The 16774-nt window shown below is 31.5% G+C and overlaps 1 protein-coding gene across 1 annotated transcript in view; it reads right to left on the bottom strand.

The window, feature by feature from the left end:
* The window catches only part of LOC107193759 (telomere-associated protein RIF1-like), a 26676-nt gene extending 11618 nt beyond the window's left edge, over window positions 1-15058 (bottom strand). Inside the window, exons 1-13 of the mRNA XM_015583262.1 lie at window positions 15001-15058; window positions 14756-14910; window positions 13971-14174; window positions 13259-13553; window positions 12802-13148; window positions 12121-12706; window positions 11804-12006; window positions 10173-10316; window positions 9918-10083; window positions 9627-9834; window positions 9317-9544; window positions 8805-9193; window positions 6216-8609 (exon numbers count right to left, since the gene is read on the bottom strand). Coding sequence (XP_015438748.1) covers window positions 6216-8609; window positions 8805-9193; window positions 9317-9544; window positions 9627-9834; window positions 9918-10083; window positions 10173-10316; window positions 11804-12006; window positions 12121-12706; window positions 12802-13148; window positions 13259-13553; window positions 13971-14174; window positions 14756-14853 — 5262 coding nt within the window. The 5' untranslated portion in view covers window positions 14854-14910; window positions 15001-15058. The remainder of the gene's footprint in view (window positions 1-6215; window positions 8610-8804; window positions 9194-9316; window positions 9545-9626; window positions 9835-9917; window positions 10084-10172; window positions 10317-11803; window positions 12007-12120; window positions 12707-12801; window positions 13149-13258; window positions 13554-13970; window positions 14175-14755; window positions 14911-15000) is intronic.
* Window positions 15059-16774: the final 1716 nt, after the last annotated feature.

Below are 16774 nucleotides of genomic sequence, written 5' to 3'. Positions count from 1 at the left end.
CTCTACAGCGGTTGTGGTGAACTAAAAGTGCTAGAAAAAATTTCTTTATGTTCTTAATAGTATATATAATAGCGTCCAAAGGGAATTATGTTTCTAAATATAATAGTTTTTTTATAAAGAAACATTGAAAAAGTCTTTTTTTTCAATTTTGAATGAGAAAGTCCCCTTAAGTTATAGGTCCGCCTCATATCGCATAATATACAGGAGTCTAGCGATTATTGTCCCGAACTCGGATCCGCGCAGGACTATAATCGTGGAGCACGCGAAATGCTTCTGACTCTCGTGAATACGTTTTTTGCCCGCAACTCGAACCTCGACAACTCGCCTTTGTAGTATTCCGAACGTAGAAAAGGACAAGCCAGTGAAAAATAGATAGAAAGCTTCTTTTCCCACTCGACTCGGCTGCGTGGCCCGCCCATAGACATATATAGACGGAGCATGAACTGAGCGGGGGAGTAAGATACGCGGTAAGGGGGGTAGTTAGTTATAAATCGGGTAACTTCGTTCCTTTTCGGTGCTATTCGGGTATACAATCACGTTACATACATGTATGCTATGAGAGATGAAAAGAATATACTTATTATACGTTACAAATGCCGTATGTCATGTAGTTTGTATAGATATATGTATTTAACAAAATTAATAAATAATATGAAGCATTACATAATAGTACGGCCCACAGCCCACCAGCCATTAATAACGAGCCGAATCGAGCCGAATGCATCCGAAGCTAACCGACGTATATCTAACGATCGCTGTCTTTTCCCCTCCAATCCCACGGTCTCCTCGCCCAAAGTGGTAGCTTATGCTCTGTCTATACATATATGTCTATGGGCCCGCCTGCGACGCTCTCGTCGACCAATAGTTACATTATAGCCGACCACACAGTCCGATTGTGTGTACTGTTTCGGCCGATAATAAAAACACGTGTGAGTGATCCAGCTACATTTTATTCGTCGGCGAACCCTCTGGGCAGACGCTGACGATTGAACGCTTCGACTAATCGTCGTACATTCCCCCGCTCCATCCGTCGAGTCCATCGAGCGCATACATTGTTGCCCCATGAAACTTTTTTATTTTTGTTTCGTTGTTAATGAAACTTTTACTAGTATATTGGTGAGATTTTTCTGATTAAAATGATACCAAATGTGACATAATTTGGATCATATCTACTCATGTAGAAAGTGTTAATAGTTCATATTAGTTCATTATCGATTCTGATAAATCAGATAAGTCATAAGTAAATATGACCTAACTTGTGTCGTGTTTTGTATCATTTTAATCCAAAAAATCTCACCAATATATTCATAACAGTTTCATTAATAAAGAACCAAAAATAAAAAAGTTTTATCGTTGCATTAGTATTGTCTCACCGACACCCGAGAATATAACCTTTTTGTGGGCTCCCTACGTTCAGTCGTCGGCTTGTGAACGGGAAGCCGTGTCGGCGCGTCGCAGCAACAAAGTATGCGGTTACCGAGTTCCACGGCCTCCCCCTCCCCCTACCCCGCCCCCAGTGGTGGGGATGACGCCTGGACAATAATCGCATATCAACAGAGTCAATAATCGTGAGGCCCCTGTAAATGGGTGAAAGGTGAAAACCATTTGCACTTTGGAACGAAGATTTGTTTGCACTTATGTAAAGACTACACTGTCCAACACTATTTTTAATCTGCAATATCCATTGGGAGATCCTTATAGACTATCCTCGGAGAAGGGAGATCCTGCTTGCTATACGTAACCACCGGATATTTTCTCGACCTGTTCGAATTAAAAATCGTTTCGATACTTTTTCTGGATGGTTCTTTCTTCAGAAATGTCTATAGAATCCGATACTGTGTAGCAAATTCGTGCTAGGTAAAGAACTTTTCGTAAAAATGCAAAAATAATGCATAGAAAATACGCACATCGGCTCTTTTAAAAACTTCCACGGTATTTACAACCATTAAGAATTACACAATGTAATGACTAAATACACTGCTGTATGCTCTCCTCTGTTTTTTAAGATTAAATTGAACTTTCTAGCGTTCTAAGTTTTCGCGTAATACGTCATTTTTGGCCAAAATAGGGTGTTTTTACAAAAGCTCATGTTTATGTCAACTCTATAAGGATCTCCCAATGGATATTGCAGATACGAAAAAAAGTTTAAATTTGTTGGACAGTGCTATTATATTACAGTTTAAACAATTCTTCAGGCTGGTTAGTAAGTACAGCCTTAAAAGAGAAACTGAAACAAGAATCAATATAATTTTTTCGAGTTGTTTTGAATCATTTCAGAATAGAATACCATCGTATCAAGAAATCACCCTTTAAATGACTGCGCTATTTGTGTTTCAAATGAGTAGATCTTTATCTACCAAATTTCTACCTATGTCGGTAAGAAAATACCTTACAAAACAATTTTCTTCCTGGTGATAGTTGATAAGGAGTTAGTACAGTTAAAAATGACTAACATACACATCATGTACTCCTATTATGTATTATAATACCCTCATAGTTGTTGTTAAGTTCATAATTTTTAATTCTTTATATGTCTTATCTATGTAAATTCATAGCACTTATAAGTTACGTATTTGTAAATATTTTTAATGATTGATATTCTTATAATAAACATGTGTCTACGGCAGACTTAGACAAATAAGCTAAGAATTAATATATTTTTGCTATATTTGGAGTAACTAAACCGCTGTTGTGTATGCATATCTATTTATTAGTTAAGATTAGTACATACCACATGCCTATAATGTATAAACAAAAATACGACGTGCCGAATGTTCGTTGAAATGGGTGTTCCATTCTCCTATTTTTTCTGTATAGGTTTTTAGAAAGAATGAAGTATTTAACGCTTGATACAGTCGAAACATATCCGTCAGAATGTCGACCAGATAACATCAAAATTCACGTCTACTCCTTACTGCGAGTTGCATTATTTTAATCGAGCTAAATGTAATAAAATGGGAGCTTCATTGGTTGCTTTTTTTCTATTAGAGACTCCACTTTCTCTGTTTACAGAGCGTCGACCGAAAGTTTGGCCACTACACTCTTAACCCTGTGTGGACGAATGCCGCCAAACAAGCGGCATCATGCTTCTACTTACTAACAACAAATCAAAAGCTACCGCTACAGCGGCAAAAAATATTTTCATTGTATTCAAAAAATATTTTCATTGTATATACAGACTCCTCTCAATTATAGGCTGGCTTGTTCTACACGATTATTGTCCAGGCATTATCCCCACCACTGGGGGGAGGCCGTGGAATCTGTCAAGCGCCTACTTTGTTGCCCCTTCGTTTTTACCGCCGAGCTCGGGCTTCGGGCAAAAAACGAATTTACGAGAGTCTGAAGCATTTCTCCCTATAAGAGTATTGCCCCGGAGCGGACTCGGATTCGGAACGATAATCGAAAGGAGTCTGTAGAACCAAGCAAAATTCTTAGGTTGGTCCCATAAACAGTTGACCAAAGTTACAGAGAAATTGGTGTATATCAGTTCGCAAACAACCTTTGTTAGTTTGTAACTTCTATTGGTATACCGTCAATTTTATACAGGGTGTAACAAAAATGTTGTCCGACCCGGAAATGGGGCACTCGGCGGGTGAATTGGAACAAGTTTTTCCTTAGCAACAATGTAATCTGAGGCTTCGTTACCGAGATATTAACGAAAAACCCCGACCAATCAGAGCGCGAGTTTGCCAGCCGAGTTCCCGCGCTAACGGTGGCTACGTGCTGCGATTTGTAGCCAACGCTACCGCGAGAACTCGGCTGGCAAACTCGCGCTCTGATTGGTCGGGGTTTTTCGTTAATATCTCGGTAACGAAGCCTCAGATTACATTGTTGCTAAGGAAAAACTTGTTCCAATTCACCCCTCGAGTGCCCCATTTCCGGGTCAAAGAACATTTTTGTTACACCCTGTATAGAGTGTCCTGTCTTGCCTTCACTGAACCTTTTTCCATTCTTTTTTCTTTCACACTTCTTTCACTGACAAGCCAATTATACTAGGATGAACACACTACTGAATGAACACTTAAGAGATTTTATAAATATTAAAGTTGAATTTTAAATGATAATAATATTAATATTTGGCATGCTCCTTTGAATACTCCACTTGAATTATCGTAAAAGACCAAAGAGAAGTAGGTGATTAATTGAGATAATGAAGAATTTTATGGTTTCTGTTCAAAAATATATACTAAATATACTTTTTTCTATGGATTCTATTTCATGTTATTTTACATTTTTTTCTTCTTGTATATTTTCAATACAAATGAAGTTTGTTATATAGTATACTTTATGGTCTCGACATTTATTGTAATGATAAATGAAGTTCGAGCTCACAAAAACCCGGAAAATATCATTTTTACGTATTTACCGGACTCTATACGGTGTACCATTATACACGCGGCGTTGTTAGAAAGTTACCGAAAAAACGGCTCAGCACTCAACGTGTTAAATGTGTACCGAGTGTCGAAAAGGTACGTTGCACTTGTAAAAATTATTCTGTTAATAACTTTTTAACTACAAGGTTACTAAGCAGGGTGACCTTAACAACATAAGTCAAGGTCAAGATTATTGGATGGATCTTCTTGACGGTAGTTTTATCCATTTTTTAAATATTTTCCGGAAATATATCTTTGATGTGCTTCACTAATCGTTTTTGAAAAATGTAAACGGCAACTGCCTTATGCTCTAAACTTTCAGATATTATGAAAAAATTATGTTCCTTACCGTATGCTACAAAAAGATGGTGTAACTCATTTACTGGTCCAATGATAATTTTACATAATTATACATGTAACATGACATAAAATTACATAAATTTATGTAAATCAACTCAACATTTTTTATATACACGTACTTCAATAGCTATAGTTTACGTACAGTATAACCAATAATCGTTTAATTCTATAGTGTGCTTGAAAAACTTCCTAAAAATACCTCTGTTCTTCAGGCCTTTACTCTATTCTAGTCCCTAAAGGTCTAGTGTAGCCGAGCAGAAAATTGATTTATTTTGCTTGTGTTTTCTTACAGTTTGGGAACTTCAAAATGTGTTCCTAAAGCATCATGACGAAATTCAGAAAATTGTGGAATCTATAGAAGAATAAAGAACGGCGTGCATACCACACGTCCATAGTGCGTGAACTTTAAACTTTTAATTCCTCAAGATTGCAAACGGCTGGATAGACTAGAATACTCCCTTATCCCCAACAATTCACGAGTTTCAAACTTATACGTTTCATTTCTAATGACCTTCCGAAACATTTCGCTTAAAAACATAGCTATACAATTAGAATTACTGTTTTAAAAAGTCTAATTCGACTGGACTAAAATAGTACCGCACGGCTCGACCAGTCGAGCCAATGTGATTCGACACAGCGTTAACTTCAATTAATTTTCATATGGCCAATTTTCAAATGTCCATATTTAAAAAATTTGTTAATAAAAAGGACATACTTGTAGGACTATATCCTCATTCTTTTTCGAATTTTTCAACAGCACTACATTTATAAAATTGCATTTTTTTAAAAATAATTGCAAAATAAACGGTTAAGAAATATGTTTTCTTTAAACTGAAATAATTTTTATTAGGAACTCATCTATCCACTGTAAGCACCCACAGAACTTATTTTGATCAGTTTGTTACTTCTACAGTTACGATTTATTAAAGAAGGTTGACACTATATTTCAAACAGCTGTACAATTAATAATTTTCCAAATTTTCAAAGATCCTTCGAAATACGTTTATATATCACTGAAGACTACAACATATCCAAGTTTTAACGTAATCCAAAATTTTACTTCAAAAAGTGTCAGATTTCGCGTGGTATGGCCCTACAGTGAACTCTTGCTATATAGCCGCGGCCGGAGCGGTAGAAAAGTAAAATTCTCGGAAGTGGCAATATATGTAGAGCCTCCTTCATGTTAAGTTCAGCCGTTGTAGCCCCGAATGTGGTGGGAGAGCGAATTTGTGCGCGTGAAAGATGCTGTGAAGGGAAAATACCTCGCGCGATAATATATGTTTATTATCAAGATTCCACTTTTCTCTTGTATCAAGAGTCCACTGTATGACTCTTATGACTCGAACGAAATTTTTATAAACTTCCGAGTTAATACCGGAATTTAACGTATGCATATCTCGTTTTTTTTTTAAATATGAAACAGTATGTAACTAAAAATAAATGGAAAATTCTTATGAAGAGATATTTAAAAAAATTAAGTACCTTAGGAGTTGTACACTCTGGTTCAATTACTGGTGGAGACTGACGTTGGCGTTTAAGAATACTGCAGCTGGGAGATGCAGTTAATGAAGGTGGATTTGCACTTGACCACTCCAAAATTGGCAATTCATCCATTTCAATCGAAGTTTCTTCCATCACTTTTTCACTTTGAATGTCAGTTTGAATCGATACAGAATCCACTGATTTGTCTACTTTCGAAACAAATTTTTCACCGTCATTTTTCAAATTAGAAAATAATTTTATTGGGGGAGATGAGCAGTAATCAGATGATCTCATATTATTGAAGATTTTCTCTTGCCGACTACTACACGTTGCAGTTACTTTATCAGCTTCCTTAAATGTAGATCCTCTTTCCTTTTTTCCAAAAACTGTTTCACTCTCTACATCTTTAAGCTTTACTTTTTTAGTTGCAGCTTCATCATCTATATTTATAATGTTACCTTCAGTTTCCATTCTTGCTTGTTTTGTTACTAATCCTAACATGTGGGCTGCGCGACCTTGTGCCGAATAAGATTTAAATTTGAGACGTTTGGTATTACTTTTTGGTGACAAAAACCCGATAACAGATTTCATCAACGATCCCTCATTTATTTTTGGTACTTCGACATTATCACACGAATTGTTTTCGGCAGTTGGAGTTAATATCTTTGGCTTATTGGTGTCAACTTCACTGATTTTCTCAGATTCCTTAGCATCATCCTTAGAAACTTCATTATGGTCGTTATCACAGCTATTTGAAGCAGTATCTGCTATCTCTTCATCTTCGACCATAACGTCTTGAAATTTCATCGAATTACATAACTCACCAATTTTATTAATTTTAATGAAACACTGCTTTTCATTACACTTCTTTTGTAATTCAGACAATTCCTGAGAATTTTCTATTATATCTTGTGTGTCATCCCGAGTCTGCGTTAATTGTTCAACAGATTTAGCATCTTGAGTCGTTTCAATATTCCCATCAGAATCCAAATCCTTATTTCCTACTTCACTATTACATTCACCATTTTTATCGCATTCAATATCTGTTACTCCAGTCCTTGAAACATCTGTCCGTATATTATTTCCTGCTTGGTTCTCTTCCTCCAATTTCTGCTCTTCTTCTGCCTCATTCGTCTTAGTTTGCAAAGTTTTCTTCGTGTTTTCAGATTCTGTAACATCATGATGTCTGTCTACAGTTAACCCCAACTTCAGTGTACTCGAGTATACCTTTGGTCTGCCACGTCTGCTTACGTGTTGGGTCTTAATTAAATCTTTGTTAGTATTTCTTTGAGTTTTTCTCAAAGAATCACCAGTTTTTATGTCTATGAACTTCGGCTTAGTGCCTTTACTTTCAGGAGACTGCTTCTTAGCAACACCTTCTTTAATATGATCGTCATGACCCTTAGAACGACGACTATTTGGTAAAGGACTATCAAATATCATGTTTATACGTAAACGAGATATTTCATTCCTAGTTCGTTGACTCAGATTCCCATCGTCGATTAGTCCTTCCATATACATTGCTATATTATCACTTTCTGTAGATTTAGAGCTGTCACTATCAGTAGCAGTTTCCGATGGCATAGTTTTCCTTCGTCTACGTTGAGTGGTACTTTCACTTTCACTATCTGAAGTTGATTTTCGTTTGATGCCCCTTTTTTCCATGTCAAATGATTTAGTATGCACATTACTTGGAAGTCCTTGTTTATTAAGCATTTTAGACTTATGTTGAATTACTTTTGTTCTTAATTTCCTTTCCACAGCTCGTGTACTTGTAGATTGTTCTGGTTGATTATTAATTTCTTCCAAATTCGAAGAGTTACTGGATCGTATAATGGTACTACTGCGATTACGTCGTTTACCATTATCTAATATCGAGGGGGATAATCTTTGACCATTATCCTTATTTTCAATTTGCGAGGCAAGATTTGTATTATCTGCTATACAGTTTGATGAAGATTCTGCTTCCACAACTTTTACATCTTTCATGGTGAAATTTTCATGATTTTCTATATCACCTTTTATGTTTTGTACAAATTCTACTGTCACGTTCTGTCCAACATGATCTACTAACTTTGTATCACTCTGAATAGTTGCTTTATCTATAATTTCTGATTCTTTAATTTCAATTTTATTTTCCTTATTTGCATCGTGATTCAAAACGTTTTTCATTGAAATATTATCTTTCTTTGTATGTGTTTTTTCTGTTTCTTCTAGAGCTTTATTTTTTCTATCAAACCATTCCTGCAAATTTTGAGTATCTTGCGAACTAGACTGTGACAAGTCATTGTATAATGCTGGGATGTCGTCTCTTCTTCGTTTTAAAGATTCCTTTTGATGTTCAGTCAAACGACTAACGTCAAATTTTACATCAGTCTTGATGAAAACGTAATCCTAAAATTTATTAATGCTAAGGATTAAAAACTTTGATACAATTATGCATATTTCTTTTAATTTAAAAATAAAAAGGTCATTACTTTGAAAATTTCAAAATAAAACACGTAATCTACAGATGGATATTCATCATGTCTCAAATGTAACGATAATTAGTATAATATATAGTATAAAATAGGTAATTAATGTATTTACCTCAGAATCAGAATTGGATAATAAATTCTTGTTACTTTTATCAGTTTCTTTAACTACACGTTTTGGACTAACAGATCGTTTATTTAAAAAACTACCAACCCTTTTAACTTGGGCTTGTAATTTTCCAATATGATCATTTTCTTTTATAGCATCAGATCGATCTGATACTTTATCTTTATGCGCTTCCATTTCTATTTCTTGTAATACTGATTTAGCATTTCCACTTAACATGTTTGTAATATCAAACAGCGATATTGCTTGAGACTGTATGTCAAGATTTGTATGATTCAAAGCTAGAATAATAGCTTTCTTGTATGATAAAATGAGAACATAATCAACTAATTTATTAAGACCTTTTAGAATATTAACTACAGTCTCCCATGTACTTGCTACCTACAAGTTGAAAAATTACATATTATATGATAGTATTTCAAAGTCAGTATACATAATAAATTAAACACTCAAACCTAATAAGTAAACATTTACATACTTAAAAAAGTAGTACTAAATACATACTTCTTTATATATTGTATCCATACTAGATAAAAGAATGAGTTCAATTGCTGGTTTACACACTTGCAAATATGACACTACTTTTTGAGGATTATGTCCATAAATTGTGATAAGTACTGCGGAGAGAGCTTTGAGGGCAGATTCACAGTCTGTAGTATTTTTATTAGATAAAGAACAAGTTATAAGTTGTACAATAAGCTGTATAATAGATGGAACTTCTATATTTGCTGCAAAAATAAAACAAAATTAAATTGGATATTTTTTTATTATTATTAATCCTGTCCATTTTTAACAGGATTATCAACATACCCAGTAAAAATGTATAATTGATAGTACTCAATAAAGTATCTAAACTCTTTGTAATAAGACAACAAGATTTCTCATTTTTCACTATACAACATTGCATAGCATTTGCAACACTTAATAAAATTTGATTAGTCTTTACAGTTTTTATCAGATCTGCTCGCATTTCAAATTGTTTATATAAGAGTTTCCAAACTTTCATTAGTTCTTCTACCTACGATAAGTATCATAAATGCCAAGGTAAAATAGTATACTTGTCATACATATTTATTAAAATTAAAAATGTGATAAACTGACCTGTTCATGATCCTCTAAACTCATATACATAAATGGAAATATTACAATAGATTCAACAGTCTTTAAATTATGTTCTGTAGCATTTCCTTCATTAATATCCTGTAAATCTTTCATGTATTGTATTAATACTTCTGCTAAAATTAGCCACAATTCAAAAATTATAGACCTGAAAAGAAATCATATATAATGTTGTTCATTGTAAATTGAAGGAATTTTATTTTGATAACATATTATTTTAGCCTTTTAATAACTTACTCATTTTTCTGTTCAGCACTTAATAATGTTGACAATTTTTCATATATGTCTTTCAAATATTTAAATGCATCCGAATAATATGCATCTTTTATTTCAGATTTAATGCATTGGAAAAACAGAGACTTCAATATTTCATAATGTATCCTTAAAAGAATAATTTTATATATCTTTTTAATACATCTTTCCATGCTAATACTACATACATTACAAGTGCATTATTAATTATTTTATATATATTATGAATGCACATTAAAACTTTTGTTTAAGATCATACATTTGCCATAATTTCTGTCACCCTTGATATTTTAAATAAATGTGGTTTACCCTTTTCTAATGAAATTCACAGTATACATTACACTCTGTTTTACACGTTTACTAGATAATGTCATAAACTATAAGAAACAATATATTGTACATAAAAAATATTATTATGTACAAAATACAAAAGCGACATGGAAACATAATGTATCTCCAGTATGTGACTATTCATGAAAATATGTGTAATTAGAAATGTTTGCTTGAGATACACAAATATGCTATAGACGAAATGTTCTTTAATTAGTTTTGATTCGTAGTAACTTGAAAGTATAATTTGATAGTATAGATAAATTTGAAAGTATAAGAAAGAGTTTGTTGAGAATTGTATGCCATTATAAAAACAGCAAGCAACAGTTAGTCTGTTTTTATATATGTATATACTCCTAGGCAAGAGCACCATTTTTTTAATATAAATTTTACATTAAAAGTTGTACACTACACTAGTTCAATGAAATAGTTTATATAGGTTTCATTACAATTAGAAGATACATCAAACTCACACGTATTTCTTGGAAAAATTTTGTTCTGAGTAATAAATGCAATAAATAGATGAAAGTTGGAATGTATACATATGAATACAGTAAGAAGAATATAGTATAAAATGACGGCCAAAGAAAATTTGTATTTATTTCACAGAATGAAACATTTTTTAACTGTTTCACTTCATCAATCCTTCATTATTTTTAAGTATTTATGTTCTTTCTTCTTCTAAAAGTCAATATGTTTCTCTTCTGAAAATTGGGGCGTTTATAGAAAAATGTGTAAACATTACTAATTACATAAAATTAATTTTGAAAAAAGCCATTGAGAGTGAACTAAATTAAAAACTTTAGCTAAATTTAGATTTGTGCAGAATACACAAGTACGCAAACTTCACAGTGTTCTGAACGCTACTTTTCTAAGCATAGAAATCTCTAAAAATTCCTACAAAGTCATGAGACTTAAGAGTACAAATAAGATGTTAAATGAAATTTGATGATAAGATCAAACTGATATCAATTTAAAATATCGAAAAACTAAGTTACGTGAAAGTTACAAACAAGATAAAATTTTCAAAAAATAACAGAATATATTGCTCTTAAGAAAATTGTTCCCAAGTACTGCTGTATCGAATTGTTAATAAACTCAAATGATAAAATGTTATACTATATTTTCGCCTTATTTTTTCACATACAAAACATATTTCACGGTCATTGAAATCAGTGAGGAACTAGTTAATTGACAAGTTCACCTTTAAAAGTAGTACAAAATTATAAAAGAAATGATGCTATACTATCTTTAACACACATTATGTTTATAACTCAAATACTTACTTGTTAGCATCAGTTAGTAATGGAACTTGTAAGAACCTTAATACCAATCCTAATAATATATTATCCTCAAAATTGAAATGTTGATTAAGCTTAGTAATGTCGAATATTATTGTATCAAGAATTAAGTTTCTGATCATTGGCTTATCTGCAGCATAATTTGTCAATTCTGTGATAACTAATATTAAATCCTTATATACCAGTTCCTGTAAAATAATATTACTGAATAAGTGTTTTATAGAGTGTAAGCTTTTAATTAAATTTCTCCATTAAAAAAGATAAATACTATTAATTACCATTGTCAGTAGGTATCAACTAACCTTCGTTTCCGCTTTTGATTCTTGTACATAATTAACTAAACTTGACCACAATATTTTGCCAAGTTGGTATCTATTTTTCATCTCCGCATCCGTAAGTTGACTAAGAACAAGTAATGCTTCTCCTACACTATGAATAACACTGGTATAACATTCTTGGAAAACTGAATTAGACATAGAATGAGGAAGTCTTTCTTCCAAAATTGGAGAAAAAACTGCATTATTTTCTTGTTTGGTGACAAGAAGTTGGCATAGAGCGTCTACAGCAATAATTTTAGTCTTGTAAAATCTTTTTCCTGGTGAAGCTACTATCTCAAATTTTGAAGACAATAATGGTGTATCCCCAAGAGGGCCAAAACAAAAGTTTAAGAACTGTGTGATTACTGGATTGACAAATTTGCAAATGTCCTTATAAAGTTTGACAATTACATGCCACCAGACTTCTAATTTTGTTAGTGCTATTAATTCATTTTTACTATTTTTAGCATTTAGTGGAATACACAATAACTTTATCCGTCTAGCAGTCGCAAGTTCCTGCGGATCCAAAGCAAAGTTATCCACCAGTAATTTCCATGAAAGAAATGCTTGTCTAAAACAAAAAATATCACATCATATAATATATTGATTTCTATTAATTAACATTACATTTCTCATAGTTACTATATGTATATACTCAATGAATACCTGCGTATAACTGTATCTATAGACTTAAATGCCTTTTCTTCAACACTCAGTAAATTATTTATTAAACCAGCACCACGATGTAGATCCACACCAAGAAATTGAATACTAATATTCCATTGTGTAGTCCAATCTAATTCACACGCAGATACTAAAAGTAACATACGTTTGCAATACATAGACTGCAATGCTGCTTTATATTCAGCCCATGCGTCTGATAATTTAGTACGAATATGGGATGTTACATCTGTAGCTAGTGCTTGTTGCAAAAGTTTTAAAGCTGGACCTCGTTGTCGCTTATGACCCATATAAGCTAATAGCATTATTTTGTCTAATAATAATGCATTAAACTAAAAAAAAATTATAAAATTTTAAATATCTTTTGTTGTTAACTTAATAAAGCATACCGAATATTTTCAGTATTCCATATTTTTTAACTTGATAAATATTAATTGTATACCCTTTCAACTTTACTGTCTGATGTTATTCCAGCCACCTTGTACAGCCTTCGTAACAAAATCATGCAATAATTAATAGTTTCTTCTTCTAATCTTTGGTCATCCGATAATGGTTTATTTTCAGCTTTTATCAATGCTTGAATATTATCTATACATGCAGTTGGTGCTATCCATGGCATTGTATTTGTTTTTATTGTACACATACAATTATTAAAAAAGTTTACAGTATGCGTATCATAAGCAACTGTTGATATAGCATTGTCCTCAACTACTTCTAATAATTTAAGAATTTTTAATCTGAAATTATATCAATATCATAAGAATAAAATTACTTTTCAAGCTATTTATCTAAATCAGTCAAGGGTACTTGAATGTGTAACATTTGAACACATTTGGTGTATGCAAAAAGATTTTTAATATCAAAATTTTACAATTAACAGTATAATATAAAATTAAATGCAATTAAAAATACTATAAAATAAGCAATTCCAAATTAATTGTATATTATTAGGTTGCTGCAGAAGTTGAACCTTACTTTAAATATTACTTCTAACACTAAACCTACCAAATCTTTCCAAAAGGAAGGAATTAAAACAGCAAAACCTCTTATTTCACCGGTCGTGATAAGTTTAGTGTTAAAAATATTTTCTATGGACAATAAACACAAAATTTCTATAATAACTTAGTGTTAATATTATAATTAATGTAACAAACCTATTTTTGTGACTTATTTGCCACATAGTTTCAAACAAATTCAAAGAATGATCTCTAAAGTCTTGAATAATAACATTTAGTGTTTCGTATGCTTCATTCTGTATATCAATGTTTCCATTTGCAAAGGCGTCGATAACTAATTTACATAATTCTTTGTATTGTTCCTCTTTAATGGCTTTTGTTGTTTCCAGCTTCTTGCTGTTGCTAAAATGAAATATATTATTACAAGCTTGTAGGTTGCCTAGATACATTATCAAAGTATTTAAAAGAAATTATTAAATGCAATGTTTTGACAAAGGTTTACATATCATTTTAATTTAATAAGAAATTTTACATGAGAAAGTCAATAAAATCCTTAATTATAAATGATCTAAATATATGATATACTTTTATTACAGTGGAAATACAACTAATCACAGTAATACACCTAATATACCTAATATAATAAATCTGCACCACACTGTCTCATACATAACATTAATGATGAAGTCAATTTTATGTGTAACAAAATTAATTAACGACACGGTTACTCTGAATCTTCAATGAAATAATTGTTCTTTTTAAAAACTTTTCAAATCTTATATAATTTTTCAGTTTTTGAGACAAAAAATTTATTTTGAAAAACATTATTCGTGGATAGTAACCAAATGTAAACTGATGTCTCATGTGTAATCACATCTGTCATTTACTATAACTGACTCTATTCAGTTTTTCTTCTTAAATAGGTACGATTATAGAATATAAATATATATATGTATATTTAAAAGTAAAGTCATCAATATTACCTGCGGATATAGGTTAAAGCTTCATGTTTATCCTTAATATTACTGTTTTCCCGCAGCATTTTCAGCATACGCGGGAAAGACTGAATATTAGAAGCCATTCTATATGGAAAATGAATTAGAATAATAAAATTTCACTCATAGCTTCACGGATCTTCCTACAAGTTTTTGCAAAAATCAGGATATTATTACAATGTTCGCTGCTGTACTTTTACTAACAGTTCACGTACAAAGATGAAATCACTCACCGATTCCTTTAAAGATTTTTTCATAAACATTCGATGCTTTAAGAGACTTTTACAAACTACAAAGGAAAGTAAATCGTAACAATAACTTTAATGTCTTGTTAGAACGTATTACACCAGAACACATATCAGCGCGCACTATCTATTTAAATCCTTCTTTCATTTCTTGAACTTTTCCGTGTTTTCCTTTCTCCTCTTCCCGCCCTTTCTTTATTTCCCCGAAAGTACACAATGCAACGAACAAAACCCTGATTGTTTTTGAAAATTGATAGAAGCAGAAATACAACACACACAACGCACGCAACAGTTAAACGCTTCACACTCCCGGCGAGTTTGCAAAGTATACGTACACAACTTTAGATTGCGTTTTCAATAAATTTATACTACATTCATTATTACAGCAATGAAATTAACATGAAAAAATATAAATATTTGTCACCTATTTAGATAATACAATTACAGACCTGTTTAGTCTATAATATTACATTAATCGAAAAATACGTGTATGAGCAAAGCCAATATAATCGCTTGTGCGCCAAAATATGTTGATAGATACATACCCCTACCACGTGCTACATAGTTAAATGCTACTGTGAACAACTGTGAAACTGTGTGAAACAGTGACGTAACGACATATTATATGTAGGATGAAGTTTCAATCCTATCTAGAATAATTTAATTTTAAACACTGGACTAAACACGTCAGATTTGTTATTCATAATTTCTTTTTGTGAAACATCAACACGATTTCGATATAAGTGAATTTTTATTTGAAATATTTTGTTATCATTTAAATAGTAAAAATTTAGTAAAGTAATTCAATGCATGTATAACTATGAAAACTATTCTTCAATCACTTAGTTTAAAGGTAATTTTAACTGTAAAATATTCAAACTTTATTGTAAGATGTGTTTTAAAAATTGTAATATTTTGTATACTTTATAGCAATAATATTTAATGTAGGGTAGGTATACATACATGTATAATTTAACAAGCAGTTTAAAATATTTAATTGTAGAGTTTTTGAATAATATTTTAATATAATTTAAATATAAAATCCTCTACATAATAAGATTATATTGAAAGTATTTTTAGACATTAATTAGCTTACTATTTTGTAAATTTTATGTTCTTATATTTTACCTTACATTTCTTGTAATATTTTTTAAATGTTTTTTATATAAATTACCATAAATTATATCTAAATATAATATGAAATATCTGACAGTATACATGTGAACATAATGATGAATGAAAAATATATTATTCAAACTGTAAACCATGTAAGTCAGAATATGATGAAATTACTCAATGCAATTTTCAATTCTGAATTGTCTGCAGTACTAAATTGTTAGTTTAATTATTTTCAATACATTTTTTACATCATAAATTTTCTCTGTCTCTCTCTCTCTCTCTCTCTCTCTCTCTCTATATATATATAAAAAAAAAAATTATTCATGTTCTGCAGATACATTGATGCAGAACATGTGTCAGAATAATAATCATGTTAAATCTTAAACATTATCATAAAACAGAGGTTTAACTTAGTTATTCTACATCAAAGCACAACAGTATAAGTGTCCTTTTTTCGAAATTTGTATTATATATCAAATTGTTACAAAATATACATAATTCATTTTTAACATTTTGTAGTTCCACTGTTTTTCCAGATACATAAATCCACTATTATTGTTATATCTTAGATAGTAATAGATTACAGTTACAATGTAAAATAATAAAACTGATATTTACAATAATTTGATACTTAATTAAACTA

This window comes from Dufourea novaeangliae, unplaced genomic scaffold (assembly GCF_001272555.1).
Source record: "Dufourea novaeangliae isolate 0120121106 unplaced genomic scaffold, ASM127255v1 scaffold24, whole genome shotgun sequence".
Classification (NCBI taxonomy): Eukaryota; Metazoa; Arthropoda; class Insecta; order Hymenoptera; family Halictidae; genus Dufourea; species Dufourea novaeangliae.
This window is presented reverse-complemented; position numbering and strand designations above follow the sequence as displayed.